The 13,660-nt window shown below is 57.0% G+C and overlaps 2 protein-coding genes across 10 annotated transcripts in view; one reads left to right on the forward strand and one right to left on the reverse strand.

The window, feature by feature from the left end:
• Positions 1 to 2,252, forward strand: part of CAMK1G (calcium/calmodulin dependent protein kinase IG) — a 13,127-nt gene extending 10,875 nt beyond the window's left edge. For both annotated transcript variants that reach the window (XM_042013315.1, XM_042013314.1), the window contains 3 exons: positions 1 to 154; positions 589 to 705; positions 1,666 to 2,252. The exon at positions 1 to 154 ends at the window's left edge or, in 1 of these variants, runs on beyond it. In XM_042013315.1, the coding sequence (XP_041869249.1) occupies positions 1 to 154; positions 589 to 682 (248 nt within the window). In that variant the 3' untranslated portion in view covers positions 683 to 705; positions 1,666 to 2,252. The remainder of the gene's footprint in view (positions 155 to 588; positions 706 to 1,665) is intronic.
• Positions 2,253 to 2,579: 327 nt separating this feature from the next.
• Positions 2,580 to 13,660, reverse strand: part of LAMB3 (laminin subunit beta 3) — a 41,235-nt gene continuing 30,154 nt past the window's right edge. For 7 of the 8 annotated variants that reach the window (XM_042013305.1, XM_042013306.1, XM_042013302.1 and 4 more), the window contains 15 exons: positions 13,433 to 13,556; positions 12,957 to 13,145; positions 12,720 to 12,875; positions 11,982 to 12,178; positions 11,022 to 11,133; positions 10,232 to 10,604; positions 9,627 to 9,787; positions 8,424 to 8,632; positions 7,247 to 7,450; positions 6,484 to 6,628; positions 5,467 to 5,674; positions 4,338 to 4,479; positions 4,045 to 4,221; positions 3,503 to 3,656; positions 2,580 to 3,100 (listed from right to left, as the gene is read on the reverse strand). In XM_042013305.1, the coding sequence (XP_041869239.1) occupies positions 2,964 to 3,100; positions 3,503 to 3,656; positions 4,045 to 4,221; positions 4,338 to 4,479; positions 5,467 to 5,674; positions 6,484 to 6,628; positions 7,247 to 7,450; positions 8,424 to 8,632; positions 9,627 to 9,787; positions 10,232 to 10,604; positions 11,022 to 11,133; positions 11,982 to 12,178; positions 12,720 to 12,875; positions 12,957 to 13,145; positions 13,433 to 13,556 (2,688 nt within the window). In that variant the 3' untranslated portion in view covers positions 2,580 to 2,963. The remainder of the gene's footprint in view (positions 3,101 to 3,502; positions 3,657 to 4,044; positions 4,222 to 4,337; positions 4,480 to 5,466; positions 5,675 to 6,483; positions 6,629 to 7,246; positions 7,451 to 8,423; positions 8,633 to 9,626; positions 9,788 to 10,231; positions 10,605 to 11,021; positions 11,134 to 11,981; positions 12,179 to 12,719; positions 12,876 to 12,956; positions 13,146 to 13,432; positions 13,557 to 13,660) is intronic. The other variant, XM_042013301.1, reaches the window with a different exon arrangement.

Raw genomic sequence — 13,660 nt, forward strand, 5'->3', positions numbered from 1 at the left:
CCCTGCCCGGGGACAGCAGCCTGGCCCTGCCGGACACCCACAGCCCCTCGGGCAGGAGCTCCTGCGGCTGCAGCCCCTCCTGTGTGGGCCACGAGAGGACAAAGGTGTCCTCCTGCTCCGAGACAGCGCTGCCCAAAAAGTCTTCAAAATCCCAGTAGGTATCCAGGTCCTTTCCATTAACTTCCAGCACATTGTATGGGAATGACCATCCCTGAAAGGAGATGCCTGGCACAGGGGCTGGTGCCAGGTGGAGGGAGAAGGGGAGGAATGAGCCAAGGCTCTGGCTGGGAGCTGTGCCCAGCCCAGGCTCTCCTGGGTGTGTCTGAGCACGGGGTGGGCAGGTGGCCCGGGCTGGGTGGCCCGGCTCCCCACGGACTGGAGCACAACTGGTTTTCCAGAAAAGCTTTCAGTGTTCCAAGCTGCTGGTGCTGAGTGCCCAGACCCTGCTGTGGCTGCAGGGGCTGCACCCAGCCCTGCTTTGCTCTCATAGCTGATGTTCTGTAATTAACACCACAGTCCCCCTGCAGAATGACTGTAAATAATTGCTATTTCTCGTCTTTCTGTTCTGTTCCACCCATTCCCAACCAGTCATTTCAAGTCAGAGGTTCTTGTTCCAATGAAAACCAGTAAACACTCGTCTCACTGTGGCACTGGGCAAACTGGAGTTTGTTTGATCATGTGATGGAGGCAGCCACCTGGTCAGAGGTGAGTGCTCTGCAATCCAATCACCAGCTGCTTTTAATTAATCCAGTTAGGGCAGGCAAAAGGGAAAGGCACAAATAGCACAGTGACTGTACATGAAGTAAATGAACCCGGGTTTTTTGCAGCAGAAAAAGCCTTTCACCAAACCTCCTCTCAAGCAATGACTCAGCTCTCAGCTTCCATCAGGGCCAGGCCAGTGACTCTGAATCCAACTTTTACATCACAACAAGGTTGCCCAGGAACGTGAGAGAGGAACCCAAGCATGGGTTTGTCACACCAAACTCTACAATTATTTCAACCTATTCATGAGGGAAAAACACTGGTGCAAGCCTCTCCCTCAGCTGGGATTGGGGCTGTTCAGCCAGGTCTCAGACCATGAGCAAAGGGCTGACAAGAGCTGCGGATGCAGGGCTCAGCACAGGCAGGACCTCTCTTTCCCACATTTGGCCCAGGCAGGTTTAAATGTCTTTGTGAGCAGAGCACAGAGACGCTCATTTTGTAAAGCAGAGTAAAATAATGCGAGTTTGATCCTGTTTGACCACAGCTTGGCTCAATCCTGCTATCATCTGCATGGCTTTGTGTGTGAGCAGTGAGAAGCTTTGCTGTTAGATCCTGCTCTAAGGAATGGCCCAAAGGTGAGCTCCTGCTGGCAGAGCTCTCCTCAAAAGCTACATCAGGGAGCTGCCTCCTCTCATGTCCTGTGCCAGTCTCCGCTGATGAGGTCGTTTGAACAGGACTGCTACGCACAAAGGATGAACAGCAGAGACAAATGCGAGTTAGAGCCACTACAGACTCCAAAAAGGCCCATTCCAACAATCAGTGCTGTGACAGCCCTTTGTAACCGAGCCCTCAAAGGGATCTGAGCTGTCTCTCGCCCCCACTGCTGCTCATTAGCAGCACGTTCTGCAGGCAGCAGTGAGTGAAACAAAGCCCAGTCCTCACCTGGAATTCTTTCTCTTGCAGAACCAGAAGGGCTCTTTTACTCTTTTCTGCACTTCAGAGCCAGACACCGCCAGTGTGAGCAGGAAAGGAGGCTCTGCCCCCCAGCAGCTCTCGGAGAGCAGTGACCAGCTGGGGACAGGGGCACAGTAGTGCCAGGAATCCATCGCTGCAGTGGCCTCGAGGTGTTTCTGGATCATCACAGCTGGGAGGAGGCACGGGAAGGTCTGAGGCTCCTGCTCCCACACCCAGTGTACATTATCCATAGGGCGTCATCAGTGCTATGAGCTTTTGTTTTCTGTTTAGTTGTCAACGCACAAATGCACTGCACAACACCAACCCCACAAACCAAAGCCATGCAGAGCTTTACTCCGTGGCAGCTCAGCTGTTTTTACAACCCTCACCCTCTCCACTCCTTGTGCTTGGTTAGTCCCAGGCTTTGGCACTCTGGAGTTCAGCTGCCCAGCCCTCACTGCAGCTGCAACAGGAGAGAGAACCTGCTAGAAGCCTCCCTGTGTCTGACAATAACACAGCAAGGTCTGAGTTCCGCTTCCAAGGCTGTAATTGCACAATGAATACTTGCTTAATAAAGCTGAGTTTTGTTTTCTAAAGCGCCTCTTGGTTATTCATAGAAATCTGATGTGGAAATGGTCTGTTAAGTCCCTCCTAAAGCTTTCCCTGTGCATCCCAGACCTGCTCCCGCTGGTGTTTCTCTGGCAAAATGTTCCGTGGTAAATAAGCAGATTGTGGCAGAAAATCAAACAAGACATCTGACTTCACCTTCGACTATGTGTTTCTCCAATTTGCATAAATATAGGTATGTTGTAGAGAGGGAGATAAAATTCTCCGTTTCTCTGATCTGCTTATTTGAAGGAAGATCTCAGAGGGAAGTACTGAAGCCATGGCATGTTTGAAGAATTAACTGCAGCACAGATAAAAAGCTTTAAAAGACCCCACAGGAGGGCTTTAATTTGAACAGTGAAATTCAGCTTAAAGAGCTTGAATTGGCTAAAAGAAGAAAAAAAAAATGTCCTGCTTTCTAAAGCCCTCTGGAAATAACAACCTGGGGATGTGTTTATTTGCCATGGGAGCCTGATGTCTCTCCCCTTTTCTCCTCCAACCACTGGGCAGCTTTGGCCAGTCCAACCCACTCTGTGGGGCTGCTCCTTTGGTTCAGTGCAGCTATTTTCCAGAGCTATGGAAAATTACCTTGCTAAAAATAGAGATACTGGACACAGGAGAACTCCAGCTGGAAAACGGGAATGAATGCACCAGTCCGTGTGTGCAGAGGAGGCAGCAATGCCCTGGAGCACGGGGGCTCCTCAGGAGCACCTCTCATAGTAGGTAACTCTCTCCTTGATGGTGTCCCGGATCCTCCCCACCTGCTCCTCCAGCCCTGACAGCTGGGACAGCCTGGACATCAGAGCCTTGTTGCCTTCCTGAATTTCCGACTCCAAAGCTGAGGAGAGAGGGCAGGGAAGGGAAGGGAAGGGAAGGAAGGGTTACATGGTGGGGTTGGGCTGAGCCTCCACCTCCCTCCTGCGCAGCTCTGATGGGGCAAGAAAACCAACATCCTGCACTGCCTCTGCTCCCCCTCTAAAACAACCCCAAACAACCACTCCCAACAAAGCCATCTGCTTTGAATGCTTAAAAATGGAAGTGAGTGTGTGGAGGAAAACGGGAGCACAGTGGCATTTGAAAACTCTCAATTTCCTGGCACAGCACCACCAGCTACAGCCCAAATCCCACCCTCTCACTGCCCAAAGTGCGTTGTCCTCCTCGTCACTCCCTTCCCTCACACCACAGCAGTCCAGGAGCTGCTCCCCAGGGCACAATTACGCTGAGTTTGCGAGAGCCTTACTTTCCATCCTGAGCATGATGCCCATGGTCTCCTCGAAGAGGGCCTGCGCCTCCCGGCCGATGCTCTGCACCCTCCTGCCCTGCTCGCCCAGCGCTGGGCTCTGCCCCATCCTGCCCTGCAGCTCCGTGTACAGCTCCTTCACTTGTGCAAAAGCCTGGGGAAAAGCAAACAAGCACTGCAGGTAGGATCCAGCAGGCTGCAGAGAAGGGGTTTTTCCAGTGTTGAATCCTGCTTAGATATTAAACGGATGCTGCACTAGAGCATTGTTACCAAATGTGTGACAGTTTGTGATGCACTCAAAGACTGACAGACAGCTCCATGGGCCGCTCTGCCTCAGGCAGGACAGACCAGAAATGAGTTCCCAGCAAAGGGCGTTAGGATTGGGAATGACTCTGGAGAAATTCAGCTGTGCGATGATGCTGCGATGTGACAGCACACGAGCCATGGCCTGGACAGGAAAATCTCCTCTCCTCGTCCCGAGCCAGGACACAGCTGGCTGCGCTGTGCTGCTGCTGGCAGCGGGGACACCCCGCAGCTGGTACCTGCTGGGCACTGCTGGCCTGCTGTGCCGCTGTCCCCGCCATGTCCTGCATGTCCCCGGCCCGCAGGCGGTTCTGGTCAGTGCCGCGCTGCAGCTGCGAGAGCCGCCCGGCCAGCCCGGCCAGCCCGGCCCCGATGGCCGCCACGTTCCTCTCGGCCGGACCAAGGACAGCCTCGATCTGAGAGCAGAGGGATCCACGTCAGGTCACATCCAAAGGCCCTCCCTGTGCAGGGACCAGCTCTGCTGGCCGAGGGACTCGGGATCGCTACTGGGAAGGCACCGGGCATCGCTCACCTCCTCCACACGCTCCTGGATGAAGCGCAGGGAGGAGCCCGAGCCCCTGAGGGCCCCCTGGGCCTCCAGCAGCACCGTGTTGGCTCGCTGCAGGGTCCCCACCACCTCTTCCACTCTGCCCTCCACAGCGTTGGCCCGGTTCCTGGGGAAAGGTTAGAAGCAGCCAGGAGTGAGCGTGGGTAAGGGCACAGACTGGAAGTCAAGGTCACAGAGGTAAAATCAGGGAGCTTGAGAAGCAAGACAGGATTGCTACTGGGAAAGTTGCCATCTCCCATCCCCAAAACCCACAGGTCTGGACTGCAGCAGGTTTCCTTGTGAGAGAAACATTAGTTCCACTTCACAGCCTCAAGCAAAGGAGACAAACTAAGAAGGGGAGAGAAACACCTTCCTGCAAACTAGTCAGAAACACTTCATAGTGCATAACAAGGTATTGAAGGGGAAGCAATAACCATGGAAGCAGTTCCAGTGAACAGTTTTCTCCTCGCAGTGGGACTGTTCAGGCTGGGTGGCAGAGCCCTGGAGAAAGCCAGGCTCCCCTGTCTCATCACTTCCAGCAGGTTAAGCAGGTGTCAGACACTGCCAAGGAGTTTACAGACTTATCCTGCTGACCTTCTCACTGGGGGATTGCTGCAAGTCAACTTGTGACAAAGCAGATGCTCCAAATTGGCAAGGACACCCTGTAATTACTTTTTAAGGGACCGTGGAATAATCCTCCCAACTTTCACCCAGAAAACAAATAGCCCACTGAATCTCCTCATGCTCTCTTGTGCAATTAGGATGTAGGTCACCAATATCAACTAATACCAGGGCAACACTGTCATGTCCCAACACAGGCACTCGAGATAAGAGAAAAGCCTCCATTGCTTTTGATAAAGCCCTTCTTGTCCTGGTATCTATAATAGGATCTATTCTTGGTAGATTTATTCGCCTCGGGCCCCAGGGAGGTGTCTGGAGATTGCAGACTCATTCTTTTAGGCACTGGATGGACACAGAAGGTTCTGGCCTAAAACTTCAGATTGTGCAAGCCAGGACAGCTCAGGCAGAGTGAGATTTGAACCCAGCTGAGAACCACCAGTTCCACCCCAGCCGAGGGACCCTCAGCTGCCAAAGGCCTTGAACCCCCACCGACCTGGCCTGTTCTGCCTCCTGCTGCAGCCTCTTGGCCCTGGCAATGTCCTCGGCCGTCTGGGCAAGGATGTCCTCCGGGCACTGCAGCTCCGTCGCCAGCTTTTGGATCTCGGTCATTTTCCTCCGGACTGCAGCAGCGTCCGTGGGGAGGCGCAGGGACAGAACTGACTCACTGATTTCCTGGATAGAGGCAGGATCCGTGTCCTTGTCTGCAGACAGACAGCATCAGGAAAGGTGGGAGTGCAAATGCAAGGGAGGAGGAGGGCAGACACCCATGCACATCTCACACACGTCTCATTCCAGACAGCTGCCAGCATCCCTTCTGAATTAATCTCTTTGAATTCCATGTACTTCTCATTCACACCAGCAAAACTTTCAGCAAACAGCTGAAATGATACCTTGAATTTGGCAACGAGAACACCATGGCTGAGCCCAGAGCAGTCAGGCAGCCCTCACTGAGCAGATGAGGGTGTGTTTCAAGACAAGCCTTTTTTCATTTCAGAAATAAAAGTTAATAAATCAGAAGCAGGCATAGCCCAAGGGACATTAGCCCAGCGATTAGCTCAGAAATATCTTCACTCATCATTAGCACCAGGCAGCACCAAATGACCTGATTTTCTTATTCAGCTAATGCTCAGGAGGCTCATTATGTTATTACAATCTGTCTGTGAACAATAAGTCATCCCATCAGTTTGTAGGACAACAAGGAATTCTCATCTGATTAACAGCCTGCTCCAGAGAAGGGTCATCTGTCTGTTTGCATCACTGAGCCTGGCCAGAAAACCTCTCTGCATCGGGTCACTGCTGGCTGCAAATCCCCATCCCCGGAGTGTCCAGGGAGCACCTGGACGTGGCACTCAGTGCCCTGGGCTGGTGACAAGGTGGGGATCAGGCACAGCTTGGACTTGATGACCTTGGAGGTCTTTTCCAACCTCATTGATTCTCTGATCACTGTAAAAACCAGCTGTGTCCCTGCACAAAGCAGGCTGCAGCCCCAGCCTTGCAGTGCCAGGGGTACCTGACAGGAAGCTCCGCACTCGCTGGATGAGCTGCCGGATGCGCCGCACGTCCCCCTCGATCTGCGTCCTGGTCACCCCCAGCTGCTCCACCAGCCGCCGGGTGCTGCTCTGGATCTGACTCGCAGACAGCTCTGTTGTCTTAATCTGCAAACAACAGTCACCTGATGGTGCCTTCTGCTCGTCCTAGAGCCCACAGCCCTGCTGCAGCTCTGAGGGAAGTGGGCAAGGAAACGATGCTCTTCCCTGTTCTCTCTGTGCCTGAGCTTTAAAGGACTGTGAATGTTAAAGACTGAGGGTTGGATCTGCAAAGGAGGCTCTCAAAGAGAGACAGCACCTTTCAGCTTCTAAAAACACCTTTGAAATGGATTTTGAATGACTTTGAACCCTCACTTTCTCTTTGCAAGGCACAGAAAGAAGCTGCAAGAGCCCTAACACACAAACTCTCCCTGATTCCACCAAATGCTAGAGCAGACACACCTAAAGGATCCAAGAGTTTTCCATATTCCCACCCCTTCTGCCGTACTGATCCCAACCCAGGAGTGAGAAAGGTTTCCTTGTGGTGTGTCCAGAGCCACTCACGTGCCTTCAGCTGGGCAGGCAGGACCCACGCACACAGCAGGGAGCCTCCCACTCAAAAGCTCCTGGATTTCTGAAGATACCCAAAGGATCAAGCCTCAAATAAGGTTTGAGGTGGGGCATTCCTCACTCTCTGCTGCGGTAAGCAAAGGTCCAAGCAGGGGGACAGGCAGTGCCCACACTCACCAGCTGTGCCGTGTCCCGGAGCCGGGCACTCAGGCTGCCGAACTCCTTGGCCGCTTGCCCGGCCGCAGCCAGGGCCCCGCTGGCCAGCGGGAAGAGGCCGCGGCAGGGCCGGCCGGCCTCGCAGGCAGAGCTGTTGTCCCGAGGGCACAGCAGCCCCTGGCAGCGGGCAGGGGTGCACGGCTCCACTCGGGCCCCTCCGCACACCTGGGTAGGGAGAGAACAGCTGGAGTTGGGCAGCGCCCGGCTGGAGACCCTTGGTGCCCGTGGGGGGCAAACACAGAACCACAGGGGCTGCAGACCCGGCCAGGGCAGCTGGGAACTGCTGAGCTCGAGCTGCAGGAGCTGCCTGGGCACCAGGAGGGAGCGCAGAGGGGCTGGCAGTGACACGGGTGGCACAGCCCAAAGCACTGCAGATGTGCCACTGTTGGACAAGGGCAGGAAGAGCTGGATGCCCACACCTGAGCCAGCGACACCAGGTCAGCATCGCCTCACCAGCCCGAGCTGGAGCAGAAACAGGAGCCAAAGCCCAGTGGCTCACGATGAGTAACAGCACATCTGTGTGGAGCAAACACCTCTGCAGAACCACCCATCCACCCTGCACTGTTTGCTGTGGGGAGACCTGGGCCAGAAGCCCCTGGAGAGCAGCAGCAGTTTGCACTGCACAGCATCTGGCAGAGTCAGCCCCAAGCTCACACTGCAGCAGGGGCACGTGCACAGCCAGGGCCAGGCTGGCGGCTCGGAACGTGCTGGTGCCCCGAGCAGCAGAAAGGAGAGGCTGGTGGTCTCCACAGCAACCGACACTGAAATGGATCTCCATGGAAATAACAAAGCAGTGAAGGAGAAATAAGGGAAACCTCATCCAGAAATTAAGTGGTTCTTGGAGATACCAGAACTGCCACAAGAGAGCCCCCAGAGGGAAAAGCACATGGCTGGGAGGGGGTGGTGGGCAGTGCTTTGGGATCTGTAATCCCCGGGCAGGGGCTGCTCAGCCAATTCTCCACCGATGGCCCCAGCAGCAGCTGAGTCTGTCTGGACAGAGACTTTGTCCTGCCGTGCCGGCCTGCCTGAGGAGATGGCACGGCTGCGAGGCCAGGCTTCTGCCTCCCGAGCTCTGCAGGGCCCCCCGAAAACCGCACACACCCCGTGGGGAAGTTAAAAACCCACTTTGCATCTTCACCTGGTTGATGACAGGGGTGAGGTTGGGGGCTGAGGCCAGCTCGCCCTTCAGGGCCAGCAGCTCGGCCGCGGCCGCAGCCAGGCCCCGCTGCAGCCCCGCAGCGCTCCGGCGGCTCTCCCGCGCCTGGGCCAGCAGCCCCGGGGCACCGGCGGCCAGGCTGCTGGCACTGCTGGAGGTCTGGTGGGCAGAGCGGATGGTCTGGAAGGCTCCTGTGGGAATAAAGCCGGTAAATGGCACAAACGACGCACAAATGCAGCACAGCCCCTCGGCGAGGCGCTGGCTCTGCCCTGCAGCGGCTGCCTGCACAGGAGCGGGGTGCAGCCAGGGATTAGTCACTGAGGCATCATCAAAAACTCCTTTTAATTCCAAACACCTTCCAGCCATTCCTTCAGCGAGCTCGAGGTCTCCTGAAGGACTGAACTCTGGGTTGGGGTTAAAAGGCTGAAACAAAACTGAAGGCAGCCAAGGCACACATGCTGATCCTGGGCTTTCGCAGGGCAGGACAGATTTCAGAGCCTTTTCCCAGCTCCTGAGCAGCCCCAAAATTCCTCTCCAGCACAGGCTGGAAGGAGGGTGGCCAGGACATGGAGCTCTGAGCCCTGCACGGACAGAGAGGTGCAGAGTGAACTGCCCTGGTGCAGCCACTGGGCACAGCTGGCACGTCCCCGAGCTGAGTGTGTGCTGTGGCAGCGAGGGGACAGCAGGGAGGCACTGGGAGAGGAGCTGGAGCGGGGATCTCATGGCAGCAGCCACCAGCAGCGTCGCAGGGCTTAATTAGCTCTTCTCCTCCCAAGTGCCTGACAGCCGCCTGGCTCTCTTCCCCACCCTCCATCCCTTCCATCTGTGCACAACCTCCCTCCTCTCAGCCATGGATTCAGTGACACTTTCCCAGCAGGGCTGTCCCCTTCCCCCCCCTCCCTGGCAGCAGAGATTGTGCTGGTGGGGAACAGGAACACAAATGAGCTCCCAGCCCCAAAACACCAGAGCAAATACCCCAGCAGTGTGAAAGCCCAGGTCATGGAGCAGAGGCTGCATTGGAAGCATCCCTCTCACTGGGAAAGGAGATCTGTTTGCTGTTCTGAGGCTGACAGCAGGTTAAAAACTCCTTCTCATCCGCCCATCCGGGGGGAAACCCCAGGCACAGTCACGCTGAGGTAAATTAATAACTGCAAATGAAGAGATGTTGCAGCTGCAGAGCTGTACCTGACAGGTCCGTGCTGCGGCTGGCTTCAAACTGGGTCTTCTTGCTCTGGTACTGGGAGTTGGTGGCAAACAAGCTGCTGTTGAGGGCTTCGAGCTCCCTTGAGAGGGAGGCAGTGTCATCCAGGAAACGAAGGTCAGGATTTATGCCTCGGACCTGCTCCCTAGCAGAGAAAAAGAACAAAATGTGAATTAAGCAGAGAGCAAAGCACCTACAGACAGAGAGCAGGGCTGAGAGAGCCATCTGTGCTGGGGCACTGCCAGCACCTGGCAGAGGGGCACTTCTGAGCCCAGGGACAGCTGAGGACCCGCCAGGGCCTCACAGGTTTGCAGAGAGAGGGGCTGGGCTGCAGCCCCCCACAGCAGGGCCTGGGAATGCTGGATGTGCCCTGAGAGTGCCAGCACACAGCCTGCCCACGCTCCTCCTGGGTGCACGGGACAGGCACACATGGAAGCGCTGCTCTCCTGCGTCCCCGCTCACTCCGTGAGCAGAGCAAGGCATTGCAGGGACAGGAACAAAGCAGAACCCATGCAAGCAGCTCCCAGAGAAACCCCAGCAGCTCCTCCTGGATCAGGGATGTGCCCCACAGGCAGCACCCATCCCTCACCTGATGGCAGCGAGCGCACTGCCCACCTGGGCCAGGCTCTGCGGTGTCACAGCGGAGCGGCTGAGGATCCCCTGTGCCTGCTGCAGGTTCCCCAGCGCCTGCGAGAGGCGAGGGCCGAGCCGGGAGTCCCCCGTGCCCGTGGGCAGCCACGCCGTGGCGTTGGCCAGGCTGGCCTGGCGCAGGTGTAGGCGCTCGATGTCCCCGTCGTAAGTGTGGAAGCAGGGGTGGCACAGCTGGCAGCCGGGGTAGGAGCTGCAGTGGCCCCGCTGGCACTGGTCACAGCGGGGCCCAGTGACACCGCTGCGGCACAGGCACCGGCCCGTGGCCTGGTCACAGCCCACCTCCTCCGTGCCCTGGAAGTCGCAGTCACACTCTGGGACAGGAAAGGTGGAGAGAGAGAGAGGTGAAGCCCAAAAGAAGGTGGTGCTGAATAACTTCATATCTGTATAAGACTAGCCCTTAATTAGGGTTAATGAGATCCCAACCTGACGCCCATCCCCTCCCACCAGCTCCTGCAGCAGCTGGGACAAAGGTGGCATGGGCAGAGGAATGGGAAGAGCCCCTGACCCTGTAGGGCCAGCCCAGGGTGGCCCAGGGCCTGCCCAAAGCTGCTGGGAGGGCATTTGTGGATACTGCAGATGACCTGGGAGGCTGCTCCAGAGAGGAAATTTCTCTTGCAAAACAGCATGGGAACTGGGATGTCAGGACATGGGCCAGCTACGCCTTTTCCCAGATAATCCGTGATTTCACATGGGAAACGCCAAGCCAAACCAAAAGGAAAGGTCCCTACCTGTGCACCCTCCCCGTGCATCTCTGTAGTGCCTGGGTGGGCACAGCTGCTGCCCCATGGCCGAGCACGTCTGTCCCGTGAAGCCGTCCCTGCACGGGCACTGTCCTGTGAACTGAGAGGGGAACACGTCAGGGACATTGCTGGACACTCTCCCTCAGCTGCTCTTGACCACCAAAACCAGCACATGGACCATTTCCTCTGCTCAGTCTGTGCCCAGGCCATGCCCGCGCTGCCCATGCCAGGCTGCACCTCAGGCACAGGATGCAAACAGGCTCCAAACAGCCCCAGCACCACAAGGAGGGTGTTCAGCCTTGTTTCAAAAACAAAGCAATCGCCCACGAGCAGCTGCTTTGCCATCTCAGGTCTCCTCCCCACGCTGAGCTCGTTTGGAACCTATCTTAGGCTCTTAGAATTTGTCATGGTTTGGGGTTTTTTACATTTAACTTTAATTTTCCCAGTTGCTTCTTAAGCCTGAAGTGGCACACATGCTTTTCATTGACAAATGAGCATAATTAACTTCCCTCGCCTGTATGAAGATGTCTTATTAGGGCTTCCTTGATAAATATCAGGCTTCTTAAAATGACTTAATCTTGCCTCAGTAATTACCACCTTCTTTCATTTTCCTGAATAATCTGTCATGGTGTTTTCTAGGAATTAGGAGAAGGAAAGTAAGAGTGGGATGCACTGGGGAACACACGGCTCTTTTTGTGAAGGTTCCCATGCATGGGACAGGACAAAGGAGCCACCCAACAGGTGGGTTTGATGCTCTGACAGGTCCCCAGTGAGGGGACACGTGGCCGTGGCACCCTGGTCTGTGCAGCTCAGCCCCCAAGAGCCCCTCATAGCAGCACTTGTGGAGTCAGGAAAGGAAAAAATGGAGCAAGCACAGGGAAACAAAAAGGAAACCCTGCTGAAGGAAGAGGCATCACCCCGAGGCTGCCCAGGGCGGGCTGGGGGTACCTGGTTGCACTGGGGGCTGCGGGAGCCGCGGGGGTGGCAGGCACAGGGCCGGCAGCCCTGCCCGCTGCCCAGGTCCCAGTGCCCGGCCGCGCACTGCCCGCAGTCGCTGCCCACCACGTTGGGCAGGCAGGAGCACCTCCCACTCTCATCGTCACAGGGCTCGTCCTGCCGTGTCCCCAGGGCATTGCAGGCGCATCCTGGAACGCGGAGGGGTTGGTTTGGGATTGGTACAAACGAGCGCAGAGCACCAGGCCAGCCTCCCGAAGGACCTAGTAGCCACCCAAAGGGGCTCTCCCGTCTCTCCCTTCCCACCCGAGCTCAAGGGATGTGCACCTTGCTCTGACAGCCCCCCCAAATGCTGCAGCAGGAATTGGAGCCCAAGGGGTCCCAGCATCCTCCAGCCCAGGGAGACACAGGCCTGCCCTGACCCACGGCTGCCCCGTGCTGCTGCCCCGCTCTGCGCACGGCATCACCTCCTGCCTGCCCTGAGCCCCGGGGGCACTCAGATACAGCTGCACCCCCCAAACCCCACCTGCCCTGTGCTTTTTGCTAAACTTACACCTGAAACCACCCCCAGACTGAACAAGGAGCTTTTACAAACCTTTACAAAACAGGCCCTTGGCTTGAAAACCCCAAACCAAAGCTGGGCAGGACCTGGGTCCCTTTTGGGGCCACGGAAGGGGCAGAGGTGGGGAGGGGGCACCCCGGGGGCAAGGGGAATGTCCCAGGGGTACTCACTGCGGCACCCAGCGGGGTTGGCACCGGTCAGCAGGGCAAAGCCCGGCTTGCAGAGGTGGCAGCGGTCCCCCTGCACGTTCTCCTTGCAGACACAGCGCCCTGTCACCGGGTCACAGGCAGAGCCGGGCATGGTGCCATCCGGGTCACACTCACAGGCTGCAAATGGCCAAGAAATGTCCCAGCTGAGGGGCGCAGGGGCTGGGGAAGGGGCTGCGGGGCTTTAGGGATGTCACTCACGCAGACAGGCCTCGGGGTGGCTCAGCTGCTGCTGGTGGTTGCGGAAATAGTTGGTTTTGCAGCGCTCGCAGTTGTTGCCCTCGGTGTTGTGCTGGCAGTTGTCACACACCCCCCCGCTGGCCCCGCCACTGGCCCGGTACAGCTCAGGGTCGAAGTGGCACGAGGACGAGTGGCCATTGCAGTCGCATCCTAAAAAAATCCCAGAACACAGCTCGGTTGGAGCCGGCACCGTGCAAACCCCTCCAGCAGCAGCAGCAGCAGCAGCGGCACTAGAGGGTGCCCAAGGCTCCTGTGTGACACAGGGACACCCGATGACAGCCCCACAGTGGCACCGGGGAGCTGGGCACTGGTGCAGCCCATGAGTGGCAAAGGTGTCGAGACACCCGTGTCACCACCCACCCCACAGAGGGTCCCAGGAAAGGGGCTCGGAGCTCACGGCTGGGCAGGATTTGGGGCGGGGGAAGCACTGGCCGTACTCTGGCACTCGTGGGGGTCGCTGTCCTCAGCGGGTGCCCAGGGCCGGGCGTTGAACAGGGCGGCACAACGCTCGCAGTGGGGCCCGGCCGTGTTGTGCTGGCACACGCAGTGACCAGAAACCTGCTGCAGAGACAAGGTGTGACCCATCCTGGTGGCAGCGGCTCAGGACAGAGCTTCAACCTCCCAGTGCCCCTCCAGCTCCTGCCTCTCCGGTTCATGCCCATTGA

The sequence above is a fragment of the Corvus kubaryi genome, unplaced genomic scaffold, assembly GCF_017639235.1.
Source record: "Corvus kubaryi isolate FWS band 111438036 unplaced genomic scaffold, C.kubaryi_AGA036_p1.0 split1-37355, whole genome shotgun sequence".
Lineage (NCBI taxonomy): Eukaryota > Metazoa > Chordata > Aves > Passeriformes > Corvidae > Corvus > Corvus kubaryi.